This window comes from Micropterus dolomieu, linkage group LG17 (assembly GCF_021292245.1).
Source record: "Micropterus dolomieu isolate WLL.071019.BEF.003 ecotype Adirondacks linkage group LG17, ASM2129224v1, whole genome shotgun sequence".
Taxonomy (NCBI): Eukaryota; Metazoa; Chordata; class Actinopteri; order Centrarchiformes; family Centrarchidae; genus Micropterus; species Micropterus dolomieu.
Genome location: NC_060166.1, coordinates 17,999,853 through 18,024,720, shown reverse-complemented (window position 1 = coordinate 18,024,720; position 24,868 = coordinate 17,999,853). Strand labels below are relative to the sequence as shown.

The 24,868-nt window shown below is 41.2% G+C and overlaps 1 protein-coding gene across 1 annotated transcript in view; it reads left to right on the top strand.

The window, feature by feature from the left end:
• The window catches only part of pid1 (phosphotyrosine interaction domain containing 1), a 30,308-nt gene extending 5,870 nt beyond the window's left edge, over window positions 1–24,438 (top strand). Inside the window, exons 2-3 of the mRNA XM_046074251.1 lie at window positions 5,103–5,249; window positions 21,695–24,438. Coding sequence (XP_045930207.1) covers window positions 5,103–5,249; window positions 21,695–22,180 — 633 coding nt within the window. The 3' untranslated portion in view covers window positions 22,181–24,438. The remainder of the gene's footprint in view (window positions 1–5,102; window positions 5,250–21,694) is intronic.
• Window positions 24,439–24,868: the final 430 nt, after the last annotated feature.

Here is a 24,868-nt window from a genome sequence, read left to right as displayed (position 1 = left end):
CACATGGATGACAGGATATACATTCCTGCCCACGTTACCTATTATTCACTTATCAACAGGTTGCCATGAAACGTTGCAATGCAACAGCAAAAGGCAGGGAAGAAGAAGACTGCTCGCAAGAAAACATGGATCTGAACAATGCAGGTTTCAATTAAAATATTGGCTTTGCAAATGTTTTCTTGTTAGGCCGCAAGCATACACACAATTCATTTCGATGAGTAATGCTAAATGTGAACAGAACTTCGTTTACAAGAAAACTCTTACTTACTTCTCAGTTGTTTGTTTCGCACTATAGAAGGTTTGTCCAACTTTATCACTGAGAAAAACAACGAAACCCTGGCTTCTTTTACAGCTCTGAGCTGGCATGGTTGATTTGCTGACCATATAGATGTGGTGACATTGATTGCAAGTGTCACCCCCAAATTTAAACCTGGGACTGTGATGTATCACTCTAGACTAAACATTTGTACCTACAGCAAAACTGTTGCATTTATTAACCTAATGATCGTTGTTAATTCATTCCCAGCAGTTTCATGGTGCTATTTGAAGTCGGACTCTATTCTCCAACGTTGGGCTGGTGATTCTTCTTCTTTTGAAAAAGAAAGATGTGATGGAGAACAGATGACCTGATAACAGTAACGTCCTACTGTCTTGCTCTTTGCCAGCACCCGCCAGACTTACTATGACATCTGGCACAGAGCTCTACACCCTCTTTCATCGTGGATCCAGCTGCATGTGCATCTGAGTTGGTGCAGATGTGTCTGAGGCAGGCTAATGTTGACAAACTGTTTTGGTCTTGAGGTCTATGTTAACCTCCTAACCATGTTTAACATGACTAACCGGAGTTTCCAAGATCAAGCTGTAGCCATTTGTGTATCCAAGGGGTGTATTTTCTTCAGATTATCATGCTATTTAGACACAGATCATCTTTCCATGTAGTTTTCCAGCTTTTTTCTACTGTTTTGTCATGATCACATCCCTATAACCACTATTTGTGTGTGTCAGTAGCCAGTGTCTTACCATGAGACTGCCCCCAAAACCTCTTTCCTGTAAGAAAGCTCCCTCAGGGGGCCAAAAGTTTAACTTACCATCTGTGACCTGTTAAGCTCATCACTGCAGGAGGCAAACTGCAGCAAGGCACTGTCCAAAGCCTGTCTGCTTGATTTCTCATGAGCGTGACTGTGACAAGTATTTTCCTGGATTTACGCATTTTTAAATTGCGGAATTCACAATTACTTAATAGCAGAGACTCTTTGAAAAATTAGCCTGTGTACTTGTCTTGATGACACTTGATTTCGCAGACATACTTGGGGAGCAGAATCAGCTGTCAGCGCTGGGCTCTGTGATTTGACCTTGGTCGTCTGCCCATTTTTAAATATTAGTACTTCTCTCGGGGGGAAAAAAGTGATGCCTGTGTAAAATATTGTGGGATAGTTTATTGGAAGCACTGATTTTTAGCAAATACGTAATATATGGGCCTTGATAACCATAAAATATAAAAACTGGATTGTTGTAAAAGCCACATTGTAGGAGTTCTAGTAATGTTCGGCCAAATCCCTTTTTATTGTAACTTCTTCTGCACTATAAATACACGTTAATTACATGGGTACAGGCAGCAATGAGTCAGTGTTGATACACTCAGCATTACAGTCACACTGCTAAATATGTAGACTTTTAATGTTATGACAATGAACGTCATAACTGGCATACAAATGACCTAATATATAATGTATATTAGATATTTGTATATGTTTTATATATATATGTCAGGTATAAAATGTGGCTCAACACTGATGAGCACAGTCTTGGCAGTTACTGTAAATGTGGGTTACCTTTCAGATGGACATCACAGTCAAACTATTAAATAAATCTAAGGATCCAGATAAAACCCAAAGAGTACAGGGCCTGGTGATGAAGACTAATCAGGGTGTGGGGTGTCACGTATCAAATCCCGGCAGAGATGTGAAAAAGTTCCTGCCGCCAGAATGCGTGTGGATTGTGTGTGACCCCTTAATGCCCATCAGTGACTTGTAGTGTCAATAGCTGCAAAAAAAGAACCTGCTAACACTAAATCCTTGAGTTGTACTACTCTGAAAGAGTCAATTTCAATTTGAGTGTCAATCAGATATACACAAACATGTGGAGGCTTTCACTAAAATCAAACATTTACATAGTATGTACTTAGGTCAGGCCCCTGAGTGATTGCTAAAGTGTCAAATTGAAAACAAGCTTGTTTTTCATAATACTGAAAGAGGACCATTATTTGGAGATTTGAGGTTTCTTGGGACAGCAGCCATTATTTAGCATTTAGATCTGAAGTGAAGACAAGACCCCTTGTCTTGTAACCAGCTCAAAACTGACCCAACCCACACTACCAAGGTGGAGACAGAAAACCTGCCTGGGTCCAAGTTAAAGTCAGAAATAGAAACAATAACAGCAGTAACTTGATGAGGAGACTGCTGGGACTTGAGAAATATAAAACATTCAAATGCAGTGAAAATATTATGAATAGATTCCAGCGTTACTCCACAAGCGACCCTCCACTCAGGCCTTTTGCTCCTGGTGGGGGGTGGAGGAGTCGGGGAGCCCACCACAGGCCCCCCCAGCCACCCCACGCCCCCCTCCGTACAGGGGCCAACCACAGGAATGTGAGCCGCTGTCAGGAAGCTGTAAAGTGCTGACGCGGAGGTCAGCGAGCGTTTACACACATGTGGCTTTACTTTCACAACTCCATCTTACTTTTTCTCCTTATCTCCTTCATCTGCTCCTCGCTTTTTTCTTTTCTTATCTTCTTCTTTCATGACAGCCCCCCCCCCCTTCATTTTCTTTATTAATCTTTTCTCAACATGAAGGTACACTTGCGTGGGTGTGCCTGGGGGTCTTGTTTCTGCCCCAACAGGTTGTGTTATGTACTGTAGGGCATCATCATAGGATGAGGCCAATTAGCTGGAGGGCATTAAATTTAACCTTAAGTGTCAAATATTTATTTTTGGCTATGTGATATTATTTTATAAATCTCAGCACTTGGCAAACTGTACCCCAAAATCTAATTTGTTTAAGCCATAGGTGACAACAAAGATGATCTGAAATCCTTCACATGGTAACATTTACGAGGACAACTCAATTATTAATAGGGTAGAGGTAATATAATACTGTATTAATATTATTTTGCAGCAAAATTACAGGTATTTGTAACAATATTTGATGCAGTGGCGTTGAGTTTAGAAACTGGACACCAAAGCTGTTTCTTGACATTGAGTGAGGATGTTCTACTTGGCTTTGCCAAACAAACCAACACTGGAGACTGATGATAGCCTGTATTGGCAGGATTCACTGTTTTCATCGCCTGAAAATGTTGACCATCTGTTGCAAAAAAAAATGGACATTGTGCAGGTCCAACATGGAAAACAGCTTTGAAGTGCCAAAGAGAAAAGGAAGAAAAGTAAATGGGAGCATTTGTTAAAGTAATCTGTACTTAACAGAACAGTGGTCATAAGTGGTCTTATGACCAAAACATTCAGAGACTAGAACGGATGACTCGATTACCACCTGTTATTACTACTTTTTTTATCTGTATATTGCAGACAGTGTATAATAATGAAGGTGAGAAATAAAGACAATCACATACAGGCAGCTCTGTGACAGTAATGCTTGAGTTAAATGCTAACATCAACATGGTGACATGATTATGTTAAGTAGGTAACCATGTTCACTATCTTAGTTTAGCGTGTAGCAGATATTTTGTCCAAAGTATTGGACAAATACAATTTTGGACCTGATGATGGTGCTAGATGAAATGTCAGAGAATCACTAAAGTTATTACAAGAGTGTGGCTGTGTGTGTGTGTGTGTGTGTGTGTGTGTGTGGACCAAATTTCATGGCAATCCATCCAATAGTTGTTGAGACATTTCACCCAAAACCGCAAATGGGAACCTGCTGATGGCGCTGGAAGAAAATTCAGTGGATCACCAGTCATTAAGATGACTCTCCTGGGGACCATGAATATCTGCACAAAATTTCATTGCAGTCCATATAACAGTGGTGTGTCAACAGACCAACCAATAGACCCCTAGAGTCATGCGCTTAGCATGGTTAAAAAGTCTGCAAGCCAGAATCACTGCAGTTCCCAGATATAGTATCTTTTTTAGTGCCCCGAGGCAACTGTGCCTAGTTAAATATATTCCACAGACTTATAGACAAAACCTGTTAAAACTGTGTTGCAAAGAAACTGCCAAAAAGTAACATTAATAATAATTAATAATAAAAATGAGATTCAAAACACATGCAGGCAAAGTATTCATTTGAGGTTATTGCCCACATATAAATAATCATCACTGGCCAGTGATAAATGATCTTTGATAATGGACTGCAGATACACAGCGCAGCAGACGTGCCATATGTCTGTGTTTTTTACTTTTATTTCATTAGCTGCTCAGTTTTGTCTTGACTGTTTCGAGGAAGCCCTGAAATTCCACAGGGCCAGGTCCTCCATGTGGTTCTGCTCGGCTTCAGGAAACACTGGCCATGGACTGTAGCATGAGAGCGTGCGGCTCTCCTCTCTTGTTTTGACAGAGGCGGCGAGGGCAGAGCTCCCTTCATCATCTCTCACCATCTTACTTACAGTCTTCATCTCTTGTTTTCACCACTGAGATTTGTTTTCTGTGTGTGTGTGTGTCTGTGTGTGTGTGTGTGTGTGTGTCTGTGTGTGTGTGTGAGAGGGCACTATAAATCTACTCCTGCCTTGGATTTCATATTGGTATGTTTTTTACAAAAAGCTTAAAACATAATATCCTGAAGTCTTTTGTTGGGATATTTACCCTTTGAGACTCGTGAAAGTTTTATGGAGCATCAAGCAACATTTTTATCATCCTATTTACACACATATAAATCTGGTATACTTCTGTCTGAAGGCAAAGGTGGTGACACTCATCTCTTATTCTGTATTAAGCACCTATAAATGACAAAAACCCTAAAATGCAGATATTGTGGAGGTTGCATTTTTTTGAGCCTCCAGCAGTGTACAAATGTTAACCTACATGCTTCTACAGAGTTCTGTAGCAGCGATTGTAAAGTACAGTGTGTTTCTCTCTTTTCTCCGTCAGCACTTCCAGACGATGCTGAAGACCAAGCTAAATGTGCTGACGCTGAGGAAGGAACCGTTGCCTACGGTGATCTTCCACGAGCCCGAGGCCATCGAGCTCTGCTCCACCACACCGCTCACAAAGGGCAGGACTCATGCTGGATACAAGGTGGGATCACATGGACCTAATAATCCCTAAATCCACCCCTGTTCCTGAGCAGTAATTCTATAATAGCATTAATAGAACCCTAATCCAATTATTTTTCCTTTTATTTTCGGACATTTACACAACACATGGAGAGTTGTTAATTCTTGCATCTGAATCACATGCATATGCACGTGTGCATGTACTTGTGTTTCCCTCTTCTCCCTGGCGCTGCTATGTGTCAGATGTAGACTTTGATTCAATGAGCTGTTTGACTCGCAGCCCATTCTCTTTTCTCTGTCCTCAAAACAGAAAACAAACAGGGCTACAGATTTAAATAGTGGCCACGCTCTGTTATTAGACCCAACACTTCTAACCAAGTAGTGTGTCTTTGTGTATTTGTCTGGCACTGTGTTGCTAGCATAACAAATAAAGATGACTGTGGGCACATGTGGCTGTGTGGGTATGAGGAGTTTGTTTTTGTGTTAGCGTTGTTTAGCGTTGTTCGGAGAAGGAGTTGAAGCTCTTCCAACTTTATGCAACTAAAATAAACATTTCATATCTGGCAGTTGCCTTAAAATGAGAAATTATTGCCAAGAAACACTCATGTGGAACACACAGTCCCCATGCTTGTTGATATCGCCAAAAACTGCTGAGTCCTCATCAGCACTTCCCAAAAGCTCCTGAAGTTCAAATGTGAACACGAAGTGAAAGTCACTAAGACGGCCCTTACTCGCAGAGTAGAGAAGTTTGGACTGGCTAGTTTTGGCTGGCTGTTATCATGGAGACAAACAAGTTAACCACGTATCTATTTTCAGTGCTTCTCCAACACGAACCACACCAGCAAGATAACATGTCAACTCCACCACATCCTCATCAATTTTGCATATTAAATGCAACACTGACATCACATCTCTTTCAGTTTGTTCCAAACAATCAGCAATTCAACAATCAGCAGTCGCAGTACCAAAATTGTTCTAGGGTCTGAAATTCCCTGAATGCACAATGGAAACTGGCGAGCATCTACACACTTAGTGTCCTGAGTGGAAATTAAGCCAATGCATGACCTCTTTGTAACACATCTCAAATGTATTCATTGTTTTAAAGGCCCAGTAAAAAGGTTACAGTAGATCGTCTTTAGCCCACACCTCTCTCACCCACGTCCTTACATGGATGAAATGAAGTAATTAGACTTAATGTATATTCCCCCACATACAGGATGAGTCACAAGAGTATAACAGACATATACATACACATTTTGACATATAAATATTTAATAATATAACACAGCAATTAATGCAAAGATAGGAACTAGGATTATTTTTTTTATTTTATTTCACTGGGGTCCACTCCACACGAAACTCAGTGAGGTAATATTGTGTCATGTTACAGGCTCATTAGCATCATGGTGTTCAGTGTGTCCTACATAATGTTTTGATTTTCAGATTAAAATAAGAAGACCTAACAAGCTGTTCAGTAGGAATCAAGGTAGCAGCGGCACACAGCAGCCTGCTGGATCACGCTAGAGGCAATCACTGCCATCATAGACGCTAAGTATTGATGTATCGCTTAGGGGCACAATGCACAGAGCTGGATTTGGTATCCCTCTCTGTCTGGTGTGAATCCTGGCATCCGCTCTCCACCCGCTCCTCCTCTGTACTTCCTGCTCCTTCCAGTGCTACCAAGAATGCCAAAGCCATGTTGCCATGGATACCACTACAGCTATTCAGCAGAATAAAAAAAAAATCATTTCCCACATCTGTCTGCGACCTCCTTATTTGCAAGTCTGTCTGCCGCGCCACCTGCATCTGTTGGCTTGTGTAACTTCCTGTCTGAGTCACTACCTGCCTGTCTGCATATCTGTCTGCCCACCTGCTTCAGCCCCTCCACTCTTAGACCTCAATGAGACGCTATTTTCTTTTCAAGGGTGAAAACCAAGGAAACAATGGTCTTTTCGCACTCCTTGCTGGCCTTTCTGCTTGGCTTTTATATGCTACAAAACAATATAATACCATTTATTATTCTCATGGAATGTTTTGTATACCCTCTCTTTCATTTCTCGCCCCTTTCTCCCAGCCCCTGGTTGTGCTCCCAGTTTACAGCCAGGCAGGAAGGCCGGCCGAGGGCTGCTGTCCCTCTGCCAAAGCTAACAGCTAGCTAGGATGAAAGGCCACCTCTCATTGCCCTGCATGGCCTGCTGCTGTCAGAGCAGTCCACTTCACATTCATTGAGAAAATGTATTCAATGCACTTTACAGCCATGCCAGTTTTCAATCTGTTCTTTCTTTTATGGTTTCCCCAATCACATGTCTCTCACAAAGGAATATGTGGTTCATTTAGACTTTAAGTCTCTGCTCTTCAGAGTCTCTTCAGAGTGATGTTTTTAGAGTCGTCAGGCTAGAACTCTGCCTAGTCACATTATGTTTTATAAATGCGTGCTTTTGCATGTGGCCCCTTGGCTATTCATGTATACCTTGCACACAGTAAATGATTCAGGTCCACCCTACATTTGTAGCAGCCCAGTGGTGAGACAGTGTTTAGACTGTAGAAGGATTACCATGGATGTGGAGAGAAAACTAACAACCCATCATTCACAAGAAACTCCCTTCGACAAAATCCTGCTAAAAGACCAATTTGTGTTGAAGTTAGAAGAGCTGCAACAATGAGTCAACTAGCTGATCGACGGAAAATTAAGCAGCAAATAGTTTTATTATTAATTAATAATTTTTTTTAGCAAAAATGCCAAACATGTCTTAGGTCCACCTTCTCAATTTTGAAGGTCTGCTGCTTTTTTGTCATTATTTTTTTTTTTTTGCTCCAATGTCATTTTGGGAATTTTGCATATTCACTGTCTTGATGAAAATTAAATGAGAAGATTGATATTCTGTCTGGGAAAGAAAAGACTACATCAAACAGACATGAGAGAAGTATCAATTGTATTATCTAACTCTCAACAAGAAAGTGAATACATGTATTTCCCTAAATCTTACTAAACTATTACTTTAAAAGTAAAAAAAAAGTCAAAATTTTATATTTGTAGCCAAATGTTAATTTTGTATGTCTTGCTATTAGCCCTATATCAGGATTTTAGGTATTGTTTCATCACACCAAGGATAAAAAGGTAAAAAAGAAACAGCTCTCTCTAGGATTTGTCTCAAAGGTGTGTTTGTTGACAGAACGTAAATAATAGGCCTTTGTCACAGAAGATGTCACAATAGGAAATGTATTAATAATAATATAAGGGATGGCTGAATTCCAATTAGCTGCTTCATTTTCATGGTCTGGGTCTGCTACTTCTGCTAGGCATAATTTTACTCTGATATAGTGAAACCAAACCTGGGATAGTGTGTGATTCTCCCACAGTGACGTCAATTACACTAGCAGACCGGGGCATGCTGGTCCTACAATGTCTTCATCTAATCTGTCAGGCAGAGAGGCTTTTTGTCTCACTGTATTTGGTATTCTGATGTCAGTCAGTGTGCTGGGCGTACCATCACTTCTTTTCCTGTGAACAGAGAACAGAACACACAGTGATGACATTTGGATGATTAGCAGCCTCCGGGTTGAGATGACCGGTGCTCCCAGTTCCCCGCTGAATGTGTCTATCTCTGTGTTTTTGTCTAATGGGGCCTTTGTATCAGTGGTTTTGCGTGTTTTATGTGTGTGCCTATGGATCAAGCACAGAGACTGTATAAAAGAAGTGGACGTCATACAGTAGTCACTGTGGTTTGTGGACTTGACGTGACCATATTTGGATGAGACAGTGGTGCTAGCTAGCTTGGTTAGCAAGGTCTATCTGTAATTCACGTTAACTGGGATTTTAACTGGGCAAATTTTGGCTAGCCAAGAACAGGCTTACAACAAAAATTTACTTACCGGAAAAATGAACAGCTCTTTCCTAATAGGCTTTTTAGCCTAGGCTCACCTCTGCATGCAGCTAGTAGCTTGTGGCTACATGAGCCATTACTCGCATAACACACCCAATTCTCTGACTTATCTCTCTGTTGGTAGTCAAGGTTTTTACAAGGACGAAGAATATGTGGGATTAAAAAAATTATATCTCTGGTTGTGCTGTGTCGTTTTTGATCTTTTTTTAAAAACTGTCCATCATGAGTTGTTATAGGAGTGCAATGCTAAATTGGTGGAACACTAATTTAAGAAGTCCATTAGTAAACTGTTGTTTTCATACATCACAGCTAATACACCAGATGTTAGATAAGAGCAACAGGCATGTTTATATATATCACAGTTATGAGAACTATACTCCTCACAGAGCTTACAAAATAAAGTGTTAGTCTGTTGTGTGTGCCAGTCTATATAATATCCCTAGACTGGAATTTGCAGATGGACAGATGGATTGCAAGGATACCAAAGAAATATGGAAGCTAGAAGTATTGCATGGTACGGTTTTGTGTCTGTTGTTAGGTGGAGTAACACCAAATTTAGAGAACTCATTGCTACCTGGAATCTTAATTAGGGATAAACTGAAATATTGCAAACATGACAAGACAATCAAATGTCAACAGAATTTGGAACGTGCATTATATATTATATTATCACTGTTGTCACTGGTTATTTTCATGTAGTGTGAGTATAAATTATTGAAATTTGTTTGTGAGGGGAGAGGTGTTGAAAGGCAGTCTGGATTCAGGTTAACTGGTGTGTTGTCTCTGCTGGCACTGTTCTCACTCATCAGGGGGAGCCAGACTGGGCAGCAGTTCAGGGCTTCCCTCAGATCTACTGATTGACCCAGGCTGTTTGGCTCTTCCCAGATAAAGACAGTAAGACCAAATGCTGTCCCAAGTTCAGTCGTCATCTCTTTCTTTGTCTCCGCCTCACTCACTTTCACTCATTATCTCTATGGTGGAAGTCAACAATTTAAAGAAAAGTTCCCATAATTAGGGAAAACACGGCCTGTATCTGCTGGTTGTTATACCCAAAATACTTTTTGCACATTTTTTGAAGGTATTAGGTAATTAAGTAACAATATTGTGATATTTGATTGTTTTAGTTACCCCATAAAGGGCTGGTTAGGAACTTAAATTCACATCAAACAAGTCAGCCAGTGAAAAGGAGGCACGACAGGACTTGATGGCAGTTGCATGGTAAGCTCTTTATCTCACTGAACCACTTGGTTTGTTTAAAGTAAACATGTTACAATCTGTGCCACTAAAATATTCCCTGTTTACACTGGTGTGACTAGAGTCACGATGGCCTGATAAACATATGATGTCTCTGCTGTGAGTATATGCGCTCTGTCTCATCTTTATAGTGTTGCACAAGACAGTTTCTGTGCAAAAGTCTGGACTGGATGAACCACAACATGCTCTGTAGGCTTATCTGGATGGACCCAGTGCGGTGCTCATATACAGCAGTTACAGTATTTGTATGTGCCTTGAAGCATGTGTTGAGGGAAAAAAGGGTCTTTAACACCCTTTTTGCATTAACATTGCAAATTTGTGTGGATAAGACCATATTTAGTGGCCTGGAATTGGAAAGATATTTGGCACCAGTGTCACTAGAGTGGAAATTTTATGTGTTACTCAGCTTAGACACATTTTACTACCGTTATTGGGATATGGACAATCTTACCCTATAGTAGGCTGAATGGAAAGGAATGGGAATGTAAAAGCTTCTTTCATATATACTGAGGTTCTCCTGTCTTGACTTATATTAGAACACTCAGACTCAGACACATACACACACACACATACAGACAAGCGTCGTCTTTTCGCCGTGCCATGAATACAAGCAAATACACACAGCACTTTAAAAAAAAACCCTCATGGCATGCCATGGCAAGTGGAGCCAGCTGTACTGTGCTGATTCAATAAGTTTAGAGGAATGTTAACAACCTCCTCAAGAATGCCGCATTCCCAAGCAGTGGATTCCTAGTCTTGTTGGGGGATCCAGACGCAGGGGCTTACTGAGGGAGCTGCCGTCTCTGACAGTGGGAAGGTTTTAATGAACACTATATAGATAAAAGTACTGGGACACCCCTGTCCTAATACTTTTGGTAGGGGCTGTTTTTTTCATGGTGTGGTCTTTGTGATGGTAAATCTCAAAGGTACAGCAGACAGTTTTAGACAACAGTTTGTTTTTGTTCTTTTCCTGTTTCAATATGACAATGTCCCTGTGCACAACCCAGCTCCATAAAGAAATGGTTTTCCCAGTTTGGTGTGGAAGAACTTGAATGGCCCACACAGAGCCCTGACCTCAACCCTACTGAACACCTTTGGGATGAACTAGAACTGAGATTGTGAGCCAGACCCTCTTGTACATTTGTGTCTGAACCTGACAAATGCTCTTTTGAAAGAATGGGCAAACATTCCCACAGACACACTCATCTCGTAGAAAGCCTTCTCAGATCTGTGGAAACTGTTATAGCTGCAAAGCGGGGACCAACTCCATATTAATGCCCATTGACTTGGATGAAGCAGGAAACAATTTGGACTATTTCTTGACCATGGCCAGTCACTTCAGAGGCTAGCCGTTTCCTCCTGTTTCCAGTCTTTGTGCTCAGCTACACTATCCAGCTGCTGCTGTAGCTTCATACTTAGCATACATTGGTATCATTTTTTCCATCTAACTCTTGGCAAGAAAGTGAACTAGCGTGTTTCCTAAAATGCCAAATTATTCCTTTAAACTAAGCTTGTATATTCATAATTGCATGAATATGCTAAAATGTCCATACACATAAATGTGCCATAGCTCACTGTCCAGTTGATGTTAACCTCTTGTTACCCCATCTTTTCTGAATTACCTGCAAAGGTGACTATTTGGAAGTTACGAGCTTCCATTTGGACATTGTTCATTCCAAATCTGATGTTTCCACTGAGGCATGAACAAAAACAATCGCATTTTCACACTGGTCTCCTCTTGTGCCATTTGGAAAAGACCACAAACATTTACTGGTTGGAACAAAATGTTACCAAAGGGGGCAAAAAAGACAACAGATTGAGAGAAAGACCATGTGTTTTGTCTGCACCACCACTTTGTCCTTGGTCCAGTGTCTGGGAAAGTGCATCTTGCTGGAACGATGGGTTCCAGAAGTGTTGCAGAATGTTTGTACCTTCACATCACAGTCTGTTCCCTGACTAGATCCAATGGGACCAAACTGCTTTCCTCCACAACTGCCTCCTTGTTCTGCTCTTAGCCCTTCTTCCTGTCATCTTGACCATTTCTCCACATTTCCAAAGCCTCTCCGTAGGGACAGGTATATCCTCATTGAGTCTCTCTTCCTTCTTTTCCTTTTCCCATTCCTCCTGTTCTTTTCTTCTCATCTCCTCAGGTCTTTTAAAAAAATTTTTTTTTGCTGATAGCCGAAACAGCTGTGGCTCCAGCGGCAGCAGCTGCCCATGCTCTGCACCTCTTATGCACAGATGCATGCCTGTGTGCTTACACACAAATGCAGACTCTCACATAGACATGACATAGACAGACACATAGACAGTGTGTGTTGTGTGTTCGTGGACCAGGATGTTCCTGTCTCTGTCCCCACCGGCTCACTTGTTGGGCTGCGGATGTTTTTTCTGTCTCCCTCTGTGAATCCCTCACTTTCTTCTGTCCTTTCTTTAAATTCATTTTCTATCAACTTTTCTCCCCATCTGTTTACTTTCTCTTTGTCTGTCTCTCCCACCCTGCATGTCTGTCTGTTTCTCCTTTGTCATTCCATAGTTGTGGTTTCAGGCATTGTTGGTTTTTGATTCATCAAAAAATGTTAAATGTTAAAATCTGTTTGCCTCATTCATCATTATACACACAAAGCATTGTTACTGGCACGTTAGGCACTTAGAAGCAGTGGTGGCAGAGTGACTGTGTTGGCATGCATGTGCTACAGTGTGCAGAGTCTTTTGCAGTGTTGTAAACATGCAGAGATGTAGAGACTGCATAAACCAGCATGGACTGTACGTATTTCCACACCTCCGTGATGAGTACTATACACGTCTCTTAGCACAGATGGACCAACACCACCAGATCTGCAGCAGTGACTCTCAACCTTTTTGGCTTGTGGCCCCTTAACATCAGGCAACATCTACTTGTAACCCTGGATTTTGTTAAATATGAGCTAGCTGTTTTCCCTATTTCCAGTCTTTGTGTCAAGTGTGCAGTACAGCCTGACTGATTTTTAAGGCTGATACCGATTTCTTATTTTTTCTTCTTTTCAAAAATACACAACATAAGCAAAGATTATCCCTAACATTTGTCGTTAACGTGTAGTTATGAGACAAGATAAAATAACATGATGCAGTTTAAAAATAAATGTTTTTTGTTGTCAAAAATAGTACTATTAGGATTTCTGCATTTTGTGGTGGATATTTGGCATTCCACACGCGTGTTGCAGGTGAGTTGCAGAGTGCACTCTGGTAGAAAAACTATGCAATGACAACACTCACAATAAGATGATTCATGGATCCGTCTCTTTTTTTTATCATCATTTATTGGCTGTTGTAAACACAGATACCAATTAATCTGCAATTAGGTCATATTGGCTGATAATATCTGCACAATTTTTCAAAATGTGAACTTTTTAAAAACCCTTTTACAGTACAAGGTAGCAAGGCTACCAAAAACTAGCCTACTGAAGACTTCAGCCGTCTCTGTCTGTCATGTAATCTTCACCTTGTAGGTTGTGGCGGCCCGTCATGAGTGTCCCAATGTAGGAGAGAGAGAATAGAACAGGACAATATCCTCCGTAAACCAAGAGTCAGTAATGGTGGCCACATGTCTCAGCACACATGCAAATGTTTAAACGTGATCTTACACTAACACTTACAATCCATTTCTTTTGTTTTCTGTTTCTCTCCTACGAAGCAGGTACACATTTAGTTCTTGTCTGCAGCAACTATCCAGTGGATAGTTAAAATTTCAACTTCCACCTTCTTCCCTCAGCCTGTCTGTCCGTTGCCGGTCTGTTTACTCCATTTCTCTTTGTAGCATTCCTTCATAGCAGCCCCCAAGGCCTTCGTTCCTGGAACTGATCTTTATTTCTGTCTCCATATTGCTTCATATGGAATCAATATTTTCAGTCTGACGGTATAGGACTGGTAAGAGTTAGCTGTAGAAGAGAGTGCAGAACAGTAGAGGGGATGTGAGGATAGAGGAGAGGTGAAACAGATGATGGGAGAAAGAAATGAGTGAAAGAGAGACGAGAGTGGAGAGAAGAAGAGACAACAGAGTGGAAGAGAAAGAGGAGAAACACATGGAAAGTTGAAACAAAGGGGAGGATTCTGTAGATCTCTGGAATGATTTAAGTTGCCTGCCTGACTTGCAGAGCTAAGACGACTGGTGAGCAGGCAGCCAGAGCAGAGGACAGCAGATGTGTTCTGGTCTGGGATGATGTATCAATTCTACCTAGAGCTTGATGTATGGAAAACCAACAAGCGCTTCATGCACTGCACAAACACTGACTCATGCAGTCTTTGGAGATCCTGAAAGCAGCTCATTTCTTCACCGTCAGTGAGTCCAACCTGAATCATGTATCTTCTCCCTCTGGAGAATTTACGATTGTTTGAGTCAGTGTTCTCTTTATTGTTCAAATCATAACCCGTGATTTGTACCTTTTGGAAACCTTCCTGATGCGCTCACACACTCTCACGAAGACTCTCTTGAACACACTATAGCTGTTAAAAGTCACCCACTAACTTGTCTCAGGTCCACCTCTGCACTTGGCTCGCTTCCAGACGCACATATTGTGCAGAGAACCACTCGTGCTTCTGTTAGGATTTGAATGCTGCCGCTTTGTATGTAATTCAGGCATTCAACTGGTGTCAGATGTTAGATAAAAATGTGGTAACGTGATCGCCCACGTCTCTCACTGGCTTCTTTCTGCCTACAAAAGTATCATTTTCCATCATGTTTGCCTACAAACCAAAAAAATATTCAGATGATGTACTGCACAGCTGAGGCTGTGTTCAGCATTATTTGGGTTTGGTTTCAAGTCTGAACCATATTTTTAAGAAAGGAAGGAAGACATTCTTAGAAGGAAGTATCAAAGCAACTTCTCCACTTTAAAACTGAATTCTTATAATGTGTTATTTCTGTTGGCCCATAGTCCTGTTGTTGTCTGCCGGTTGATCTGCCGTATTTTCTTATGTGTGGCTCAGCCCGAGAAGAAGCTTTACTGTTGTGCCGGTGAATTCCCTGCAAATTCAAAATATCCATTCTTCAATTCACTATGTGCCCTGCACAGACTAGAAAACCAGAAAACCAAATTAATCAAAGTGATTCATCTAATAGAAAAGTCCAAATCTGTTTGTTTTGTATCTTACCCTGTCTGTGTTATATAACCAGTCACTATATTGTGTCTTTGTTAATGATTTGGGACAATTAAAGTTGTCACTTGTGCCCTCCTGTGCATTAAATTGTTCCTGACACCCACCGGCCACTTTATTAGGTACACCTGTTCAATTGCTTGTTAACACAAATAGCTACTTAGGTATGTAGACGTGGTCAAGACAACTTGCTGAAGTTCAAACCGAGCATCAGAATGGGGAAAAAAGGGAATTTAAGTGACATTAAACTGGGCATGGTAGTTGGTGCCAGATGGGCAGGCACTCCTGTCAGCTAAGAACAGGAAACTGAGGCTACAGTTCGCGCAGGCTCACAAAAATTGGACAATAGAAAATGTCGATTTCAGCTGCGACATTCAGATTGTAGGTTCAGAATAGTTAAAAGCATAGTTTAAACGCGACAGCCTACCTGAGTATTGTTGCTGACCATGTCCATCCCTTCATGACCACAGCGTCCAATGGCCTCCGCAGTGTCACAAGATCTCAATCCAATAGAGGAACCTTTGGGATGCGGTGAAACGGGAGATTTGCATCATGGATGTGCAGCCGACAAATCTGCAGCAACTGCTTGATGCTTTTATGTCAATATGGACCAAGGTCTCTCAGTCATCTTGATGAAAGTATGCCACGAAGAATAAAGGTAGTTCTGAAGGCAAAAGGAATATATGCAAGTAAATATTAGATGCTGTGTTCACCTACAGACCACAGTTAAATGCCAGGTGTAAATGGGCTCAGTGTTGTCTTAGCTGTGAAGGCTAAAAATGTCTCTGTCCCCACCTACAGTTGAAATGGTTGCTTGAAGTACTGCATGTGCAGAGTTTTAGTGGTGTATACGTTTCTTTTTTTATAAACAAGCCTTCTAAGTAGTGTTTTCTCTATTTCTATCCATTCCTCATCTTTATGCTTGAGCAATTTAACAATTTCCCCTTCAGCTACATATTTAGTTTAGACTTTTAAGACACACACTAATGTTTGCTCAGTCTGGTGACCCCCTCACCTCACACACTCCTAACTTATATCAACATTTCTCTCCACCTTAAATGCACACACACACTTGTCATAGGCTACTTTATTTCATCGCATGCCTGTCTGGAAAGAAATGTAATGTTTAGACAAACAAGTTGCTGCTTTGATAATGGAGTGTGTTTTGTTCTTTATCTAAGGACAAAAATATGGTTTTTGGACACAACTCAACAAGTTACCTCTAATGAAGATGGTTCTTTTCCTTTTAGAACAGACGGTATGATCAGGGGCAAATTGGCCACCTGGCAATTCTGGCATATAGCAGAGGGACTATTTGGACTATTTGTTTTGCGGTGGGCTGGTCAGATTGAAATTAATATCAGTGTTTCCCACACATCAGCTTTACTTGAGCGGCCATTGATCCTCCATTATGTTATAAGACTCAGACGGTGGATATTTCACAAGCATGGACCAGGAAAAAAACAGTGAACACTTTGGTGCAGGTGCAACTGAGTACAATGTTGACGGTTTCGATTGGCTTCCTCATTAACAAGCCTCCTCCGCGCACCCGCGGGTGAAAACGGTATCGCGGGTGAAAATCGTGAATGCTGTGCCACTTCATAAAACAGCCCACTGCTTATGGAGAAAGTCAACAGGGCCGACAAATACAGGGAGAGAGAAAAAGAAAGAGGTAGGGCAAGCCGCTGTGTTTGCAGCAGAGGTGTATGTTCCTTGCTTGTGTGGAAATATTAGAAGTGAAGACAAGGAGAGCAGAATTAAGTAGGCTAGTGAGTAATGTTTTTATTCATGTTTATTCCAATGTTGAGAGCAGTGTGTGAGAAAACATTTTTCTGCAATGTTTAAATCGGCTACTGTGTTCATGGACGTTGCTGGAATCAGTACAGATAGAGACCCCTGGTCTTCTTGTAGGCTGAATGAAAATGCTTTGAGAAAGGTTTACTTGCACAATCAGAAACATGCAATGCAATTTGAATACAGAAGAAACAAATGTGCATTGTCCAAGAAAGTTACTTAAGCAACAAAAAAAGCTACTGATTACTGCATTATATTCCATTTTATTGTTATATTTTGAATTGTCACCTGCTTAATTTTGTGCTTCCATTCATATAAATAAAGACATTTACTCCATAAATTGGTGCAGAAAATGTCTCCAGAATGCAGGAAATTGAGAGTTTAATGCTCAAAATCTTCTGGGGGGGGGACCCCCAGATCCCCCACTCATACATTTTATCATCGAATATTTCTTCAAAATAGTGTTAAAATATCTTCTCGTCTTGTTCTCATGACCAAAGTCTTTCATCACACCCCTAATCTCAGACCTTATGTTACCAACTCTTTACAACACAAAGTGACACCCTTGCTGTTACATACGGTAGGCCTACTTCTTATATTATCTCACCATCTGTACACAAATTCATCCTAAGTAGTGAATGTGTGTTTGTGGGGATGTGTAGTAAGGTGGGCATGGCTACAGTGCCAGGGCTGAATTTTTGTCCCAGTCTGCCCCTGAGTACGATTGAGAGAACTTACTTACTTTTGTGTTTTGGCCTACTCTTAGTGAGAGAATTAAACCTGGCTAAGCTGTCAGCCTTTCAAGTAGGAAGCAAGCAATCACAAGAAACGCTTACGGTTTAAACTTGTAATTCAATATGAAAACAGGAGAGACAGAGAAAAGAAGTCCACAATGACTCATTACTGCTGTTTTACATACAAACAGCACATTGCGGATGGTTAATGTACCTTGGCACAGTCTTTGGATTTGTTGGCTGGCTGAATGACTGACCGCCTCCTGGCTGTGAGAGAGTGTCAGTGTGGTTGACTAGCAAACCACCCTGCCTCCAGGCTGCTCCTGCAGATCTGTGGTACTCAGCTGAATGAGGGATCGGGTGCAAAGGCTGAATGTCCCACCCCGCGGCCACCACTAATGAAAACCAGGAGTGAGGAGGTTGCTGCTTTCACTGCCTGGATCTCACTGTTGCCTATAAGAAACTGTGAATCAATGTCATGTCGCGCTGCAATCAGGGTATTTCAGGGTCTAATACACCATAGTGGTAGCAAATGTGTGTGTGTGTGTGTGTGTGTGTGTGTGTGTGTGTGTTTATATAGAGAGCAGATACTACACGCCTACTACTTTTGAGTAGATACACCACAATCTTTTCTTCTTTTCTTCTTGCTGTTTAGACATCATTTGGGTGAAATATGCTACTTGTGTTCATTTACCAGCACGCCTATCATATGAAATATTTTATGTTACGATTGGTCCAGTTTAAAGGAATATGGGTGCACTTAACCTCTGTCTTTCTGTAACATTTCCGTTATTGCCCAAAGAGACTGATGTTGGCATTATATTGTTGCATGTGTTCTAACATTTTGTTTATATGCTGTCTATGTATGTTTTGGCCTTTTGTTTATTGAAGAAGTGTTGGAAACAGTCTGCAACATATACTATGCTTGTTCAGCATTTGAAAGACACTTATTTGCTTTCTGTCCAAGCGTAAGATGACAATTTATACCACTCTCATGTCTGAGCTTTAAGTACAGAGCTGGGGGCCAGAAGGTGTTATTTTTGCCCGATTTTCAACAACTCTGCCTTTTATTGGCTAGTCCTTTGCCTCTGTAGGTTGGTTAAGGGTAGGGTTAGGGTTAAGCAATCAGATTCAGAGTAGGGGGCAGGACTAGATGCAAAGCTGGTGTTCGTCAAGTAAGAGCTGGCAAAAATCTGGCGGGGAAAAAATCACCCAGCGAGGAGATGTTAGCCTAGCTAAAAATAGGTATAGCATAAGATTGTCATTTTTACATGTCTGTTTGTGTACAGATTTAGAAAACAAAATGGAGATACAGTGGATTAATAGGTTAACTTTAGAGGTGTCAGTACTATATTTTTTAAATCTTTGGATAGTCAGGCTAGCTGTTTCTTCCTGCTTCTAGTCTGCTAAGACAGGCTAACCACCTCTTCACTACAGCTCCACACAAATGCACATTAATTTATCTTTTCATGTCACTTTTGGAGACAAAGTGAATTGACATAATTTCTAAAATGTTGAACTGTTCGTTTACAGGGAGGGAGGGAGGGAGGGAGGGTGAAATGCTTGATTATAATACAATTTTCGTTGATAAATTTGTGTTTGTTTCCTTTGTTTTCTGTGTCTCACTGGCTTCCTCTTTCTTTACCATTCTGTTGGAGCTCCATTTCTCCATCACTTTTCATTTCCACTTTTTTAAAATAAGGATATTCTAATTCTTTCATGTATGTGTTTATTTGTAATTGGACTTTTGTGTGCTCTACAGATTTGGCATTACAAAGAGTGCATGCTTAATAAAATTATTTGGCAGGGCACTATATTTTATTCCAACTTGAGTGCATCCTTACCAAAGATAGTCGGTTTTTACATATTGGTTGCATAATTGTTTCTTAATGGTAAATGTTGCCCTACATAAAACTGTAACTACCTGTCTAACCAAGAGGTTGGACTGACTGGCTGACTGTTCTACATGCTTACACTGAAAGATCCCATTCAGTGAAAATCATAGCGGCAGGTAGGTAGACTTCATGGTTGCAGACTAAACAAAACTTGTGAAAGAAGAGAACCAGTCATATCATGTGATGAATAAAACACGTCTCAGTCCTCTGCTTTGTGTCATTTTCTGGTGCTCTATATCAGTCTGGCATTGGTATCTGTTGATCTGCTGGTTAGATCTCTGCTGTTGTCAGAATAATAAAACGTAAGATAAACATAAGACTGAAAAGATAGGCCTAATAGTTTAACTAAGTTGCTTAAGAGAATAGTGTAATCAAGACCAGAGATTGGCTTGACATTGGGCAGATGTGGATCGAGCTATGAATGCAGGCCACGTCTTATGTAAATGTTCCAGACTGATACACATATTTCCTTCAGTATTCACTCTTATCATTGCACTCACATGTTATCTGCAGCCATGTGTCAAATGTGTGCTGCATGTAAGCCAGCTGTAATGAACTCTTGAGAGAGAGGAGTATCCCCCTGCCCCAGTATAAACACAGACAGGAGTAAAAAAACTCTGAGTATTTGACTTGTTGCAGGCTCCTCTTCTGTGTATTTTTATAAAGCTATAAAGAACACACCATGTAGAGAAAGCGCACAAGTCAGCCATTATTCCTGGACTGCTCTCCAATTGGCCACTTTCCCATTGAAAACTCCAGCTTTGTTCACTTCTTAACTCTCTCTCTCCTCTTATCCCTCTCCATCTCCTCAGTCTATCGCTCTCCTGGTATGTAGTGTCATTACTATGGTATTCTATGGTCCTTGTTGCAGCCACTGCTCAACATATTTTTTTCTTTGGGAAGTAGCACACACACATTATTCATAATGTCTGCACAGTCACCACAGAAAATTAGAAAAGGCTCTCTTTAACACTACAGAGAGACTTAATGCACCCCAGTCTCCGAGGTCAATTAACCTGAAGATGTACACTGAATTGATTAGTTCACTAAATTATTTTCACTCTGCTCCATGTTAATTAGCAGTGATGTTTTTAATATTGAAAACTGCCTGAGATGATTTGACATAATGTGGAAATAAGTCCAGTCTTGTTTTTCACATTTAAAGATAAAGACCAGTTTAGTATGGATTTGGACAATCCTTTACCCTGATAACAGCTTCCATGTATCATGAAAGTGACTCAGCATCTGTAGTATCTTGACTGAACATGCAGAACTATCCAGTGTTGATGGGTGAACACTCCTTTTTACAGATATTAAAATATGGTGGCCAGGTCTCCACTGATCTTTCACCTGAATGTTCTTTTACCTATGTCCGTTTAATTGTGGTGTTCCTCAAGGGTCCATTCTTGGCCCACTGTTGTTTTTAATTACCACGTTTCCGCTCAGCCAGGTGATACCAAACCATGATGTCCTCCTCTCCTCTTTTTCTATGCAAATGACTTGGTTATTTGGCCCATCGCAGTCCAATAAATCTAGCAGCCTAACGATCTTCTTGCCTGTCTTAATGACATTAAATGTTGGATGTCCCAAAATTAAAAAAAAATGTAATGATGATATATCTGAGTTGATACTGAACTTTTTTTTTTCCAAGAAAATATTTCCAATTAGGAAATCCATTTTTGTGTCCTTTTATTTACATTTGTTATATCATACTTATTATGGAAAAGACATGTCTAATAGTATGTCTGTGTGTGTGTGTCTCATTTCCTGCAGGTGGCCTACCTGGGTAAGGTGACTATCTCTGGGACCCAGTTCCTGTCTGGCTGCACAGAGTCGGCGGTGGTGGGTCTGGTTGAGCATCGTGCCCTCACCCAGCAACAGGGCACCTCTCTGCTGGAAATTCGGCCCTTCCAGGTGCGTCTTCACCATCTGGATGAGCGCGGCGAGGCCTCAGTAACCATGGACACCTACCAGGTAGCGCGGATCGCCTACTGCACAGCCGACCACAGCGTCAGACCAAATGTATTTGCCTGGATCTACCGGGAGATCAACGACGACCTGTCCTTCCAGATGGACTGCCATGCTGTGGAGTGTGAGAGCAAGCTGGAGGCCAAGAAGCTGGCACACTCAATGATGGAGGCTTTCCGCAAGACTTTCCACAGCATGCGCAGCGATGGCCGCATCCATAAGAGTGGTTCATCGGACGACTTTGCTGAGGACTCATCCACCCCAGAAGACTCAACCCCAGACGATGGTTGAACTGAAACTCACCTAAACTCCGGATCCCCATCCTGACGAAGCGAGGGGTGACTGGACGGATGGACAGATTACCTGCTCTCTCTCTCATTCTCCCCAACTATCACTTTCTGTTATCAATTTGGAACAAAATTATCTGACCATGTGAACCAACACACCCAGGATAATGAAGTAGCTTTTAAATACTGTAAAGGATAGGTAGATGAAAAAGGACTTACGAAAGACCTACATTTACATACAGGGATAGCAAAGTGTTTCCACTTTGAATAAATGGCCCTCAACGACACAGAGGGGCCTTTCAAGCACCTCTGAAAAGCCCTCATGAGATTGACTAGACATTTCCATTCTCAACCACTGTCACTCCTGCACCCAGCAGAGACACTGTTTGTGGTTCTTAAGCTTTTTCATCCAGGAAACAACAAACTTTAGTCTCTGTTCTTCTGACCCAAGCTCATGAAAACCTATTGCTACTCTTGCCATGTACGGACCCAGAAGATATAGGCCCGTGACCTATTTCGGGTACCAACCCAGAGGTTATGAGACTGCTGGAGCACATAAATTCTTTAAATGTTTAATTATGTGGATCTTTGTTACCATGCCTTCGACCTTGGTAATAGCAAATGAGCATGTGAAAGAAAAGCTAAGCCTTTAAGCACTATTCATATCATCACTATGGTACCTTAGTCCAACCCCAAAATTATTCACCATTATGGCTGTTATTCATGTGGACAATGGAGCTTCTGCCACTGTCTCTATTTAATAGGTACTTAACGATTCAGAATATGTGTAAGGTGCCTGGGAGAATATAGGTGCTACATAGATGTTACAATTTAGGAGTTCTCACTAGGCTTAAAGCCTGGCCCTGTCTGCGACACCTTAATCATCCACATCTGACTTCTGTTTTGAGTATACCAAAATTCAGGCTGGATTTGGCCTGTCAGATTATGTGCCTCACTTTCCTCTCACATTAGTTTGGTCTCTTACCCAGGTCCCAATGTGTGTATGTGTGTGTGTGTGTGCCGACCTTTTCTTTTGTTTATTTTTCTGTGTGTAGGTGTAATTGCTTACTTCTGTACTTTGTGTATATGAATGTACACGTGAGTGCTTGCATCTCTGTGTGCGAAAGAGAAAAGAGGTGGAAGATTATGGGTGGGTGATATCAAATGATTAGCTGGAAGTGATGACTTCTCATCGCCCCGGAAGCATCCATTTTTGATGTTTAAGGAGCCATTTTAATAAATCAGATACGGTCCTGTGACCATTTGCCACGTTTTTTTACTTTTATCTGGTATGAATAGAAAACATAAGTACGGGAGTCTGAATGTGCCCGTCATTGAGGTTGTAGGACCGTAAAAGACAGCCGTCCAAGATAACGACAGACACCTCCTGGCCTCTGCTTAAATGTATGATGAGTCCAACGTGCTGTGAGCACCTCACATCATCTCCGGTCACTTCAGTCTCCCATAATCTAATGCTATCACAGACAGCTATAAGGGACAGTCAGTGACCGGTTTCACTCTGCTCTGCTGCCCTGCATCGCCTCTCTGAGTGACTGTGGAACCATTTTGGGGCTAAAACTCATCAGAGCTCCACACCACTTTCTTCTTTTCTAACTGGACTGTATTGCAGAGATTGGACTCTATCAATGGAAATAGTCTTCAGTCAGTGACTCAAACGGAATGATCTGGTGGCTCTGGTCAATACACACACACACACACACACACACACACACACACACTCAACTATACACACCTACCTACAATTATACATATGCACACACACATTGTATTTGAATCTCGCTCAATAAGCTTATGTAAATACAAATATATCACTTTCCAAATATTACAGCATAAATGTTGATAGCTATTTTAAATAATAACAAAATGTTGAGAACCATCATACGAAACAGAAAGAGTGTTATAAAGCCTACTGTGAATAAGAAGTGGAGAGCCTGACAGTGGTGGCTGTGTGTGTGTGTGTGTGTGTGTGTGTGTGTGTGTGTGTGTGTGTGTGTGTGTGTGTGTGTGCGCGTGTGCACACGTGTGTGTGGAAGTTATTGCATGTGGTGGAAAGCGAGGTGAGGGTTGTGTATGGACAGGCCAGAGGGGGAGAATGTTTATAAAGCTGTAGATTACTGTGTCATGTCTGTCTGAAAGCTCAGACGCGCTTTACATGTTTGACAAATGTTACCTTAAGTGTTTTCTATACAGTGTTTGCAAAGATCAAGAAACAATTGCATATAAAGTATTTACCAAGACCAAGCATGTGATGGTGTGGTCTGTTTTGTCTCAAATCCACAAATCATGTATCTTTGTCCACTGTCACCAGAAACTGGCTGAAAGAGGTTTTTATTCCACTCTTCGTGATTTTAACTTACTGCATTCCCTGCTGCGACTGCATGTGGGAGGATAAATACAAAGCATGTTCAGTTTCAGAACAAACAGACTTGGTAACCAGATGATGCACTGACCAGGTGCCGGGACAGATGTAAAGCATAACAACACGTTCACCCTCCTTAAACACATGTTGCAGCATACTGGAATGTGACTTTCCTGAAACTATTTAAGGTATACTTTTTTTGGTGTGCGGGGTGAGGTTTGACAAATGTTTGGATGCAACTTAAAGCCACAGTCCAACACAAAAGCTATTCATTCTCTTTCTCTATTTACATGGGATCGTAAATGCCAAGTG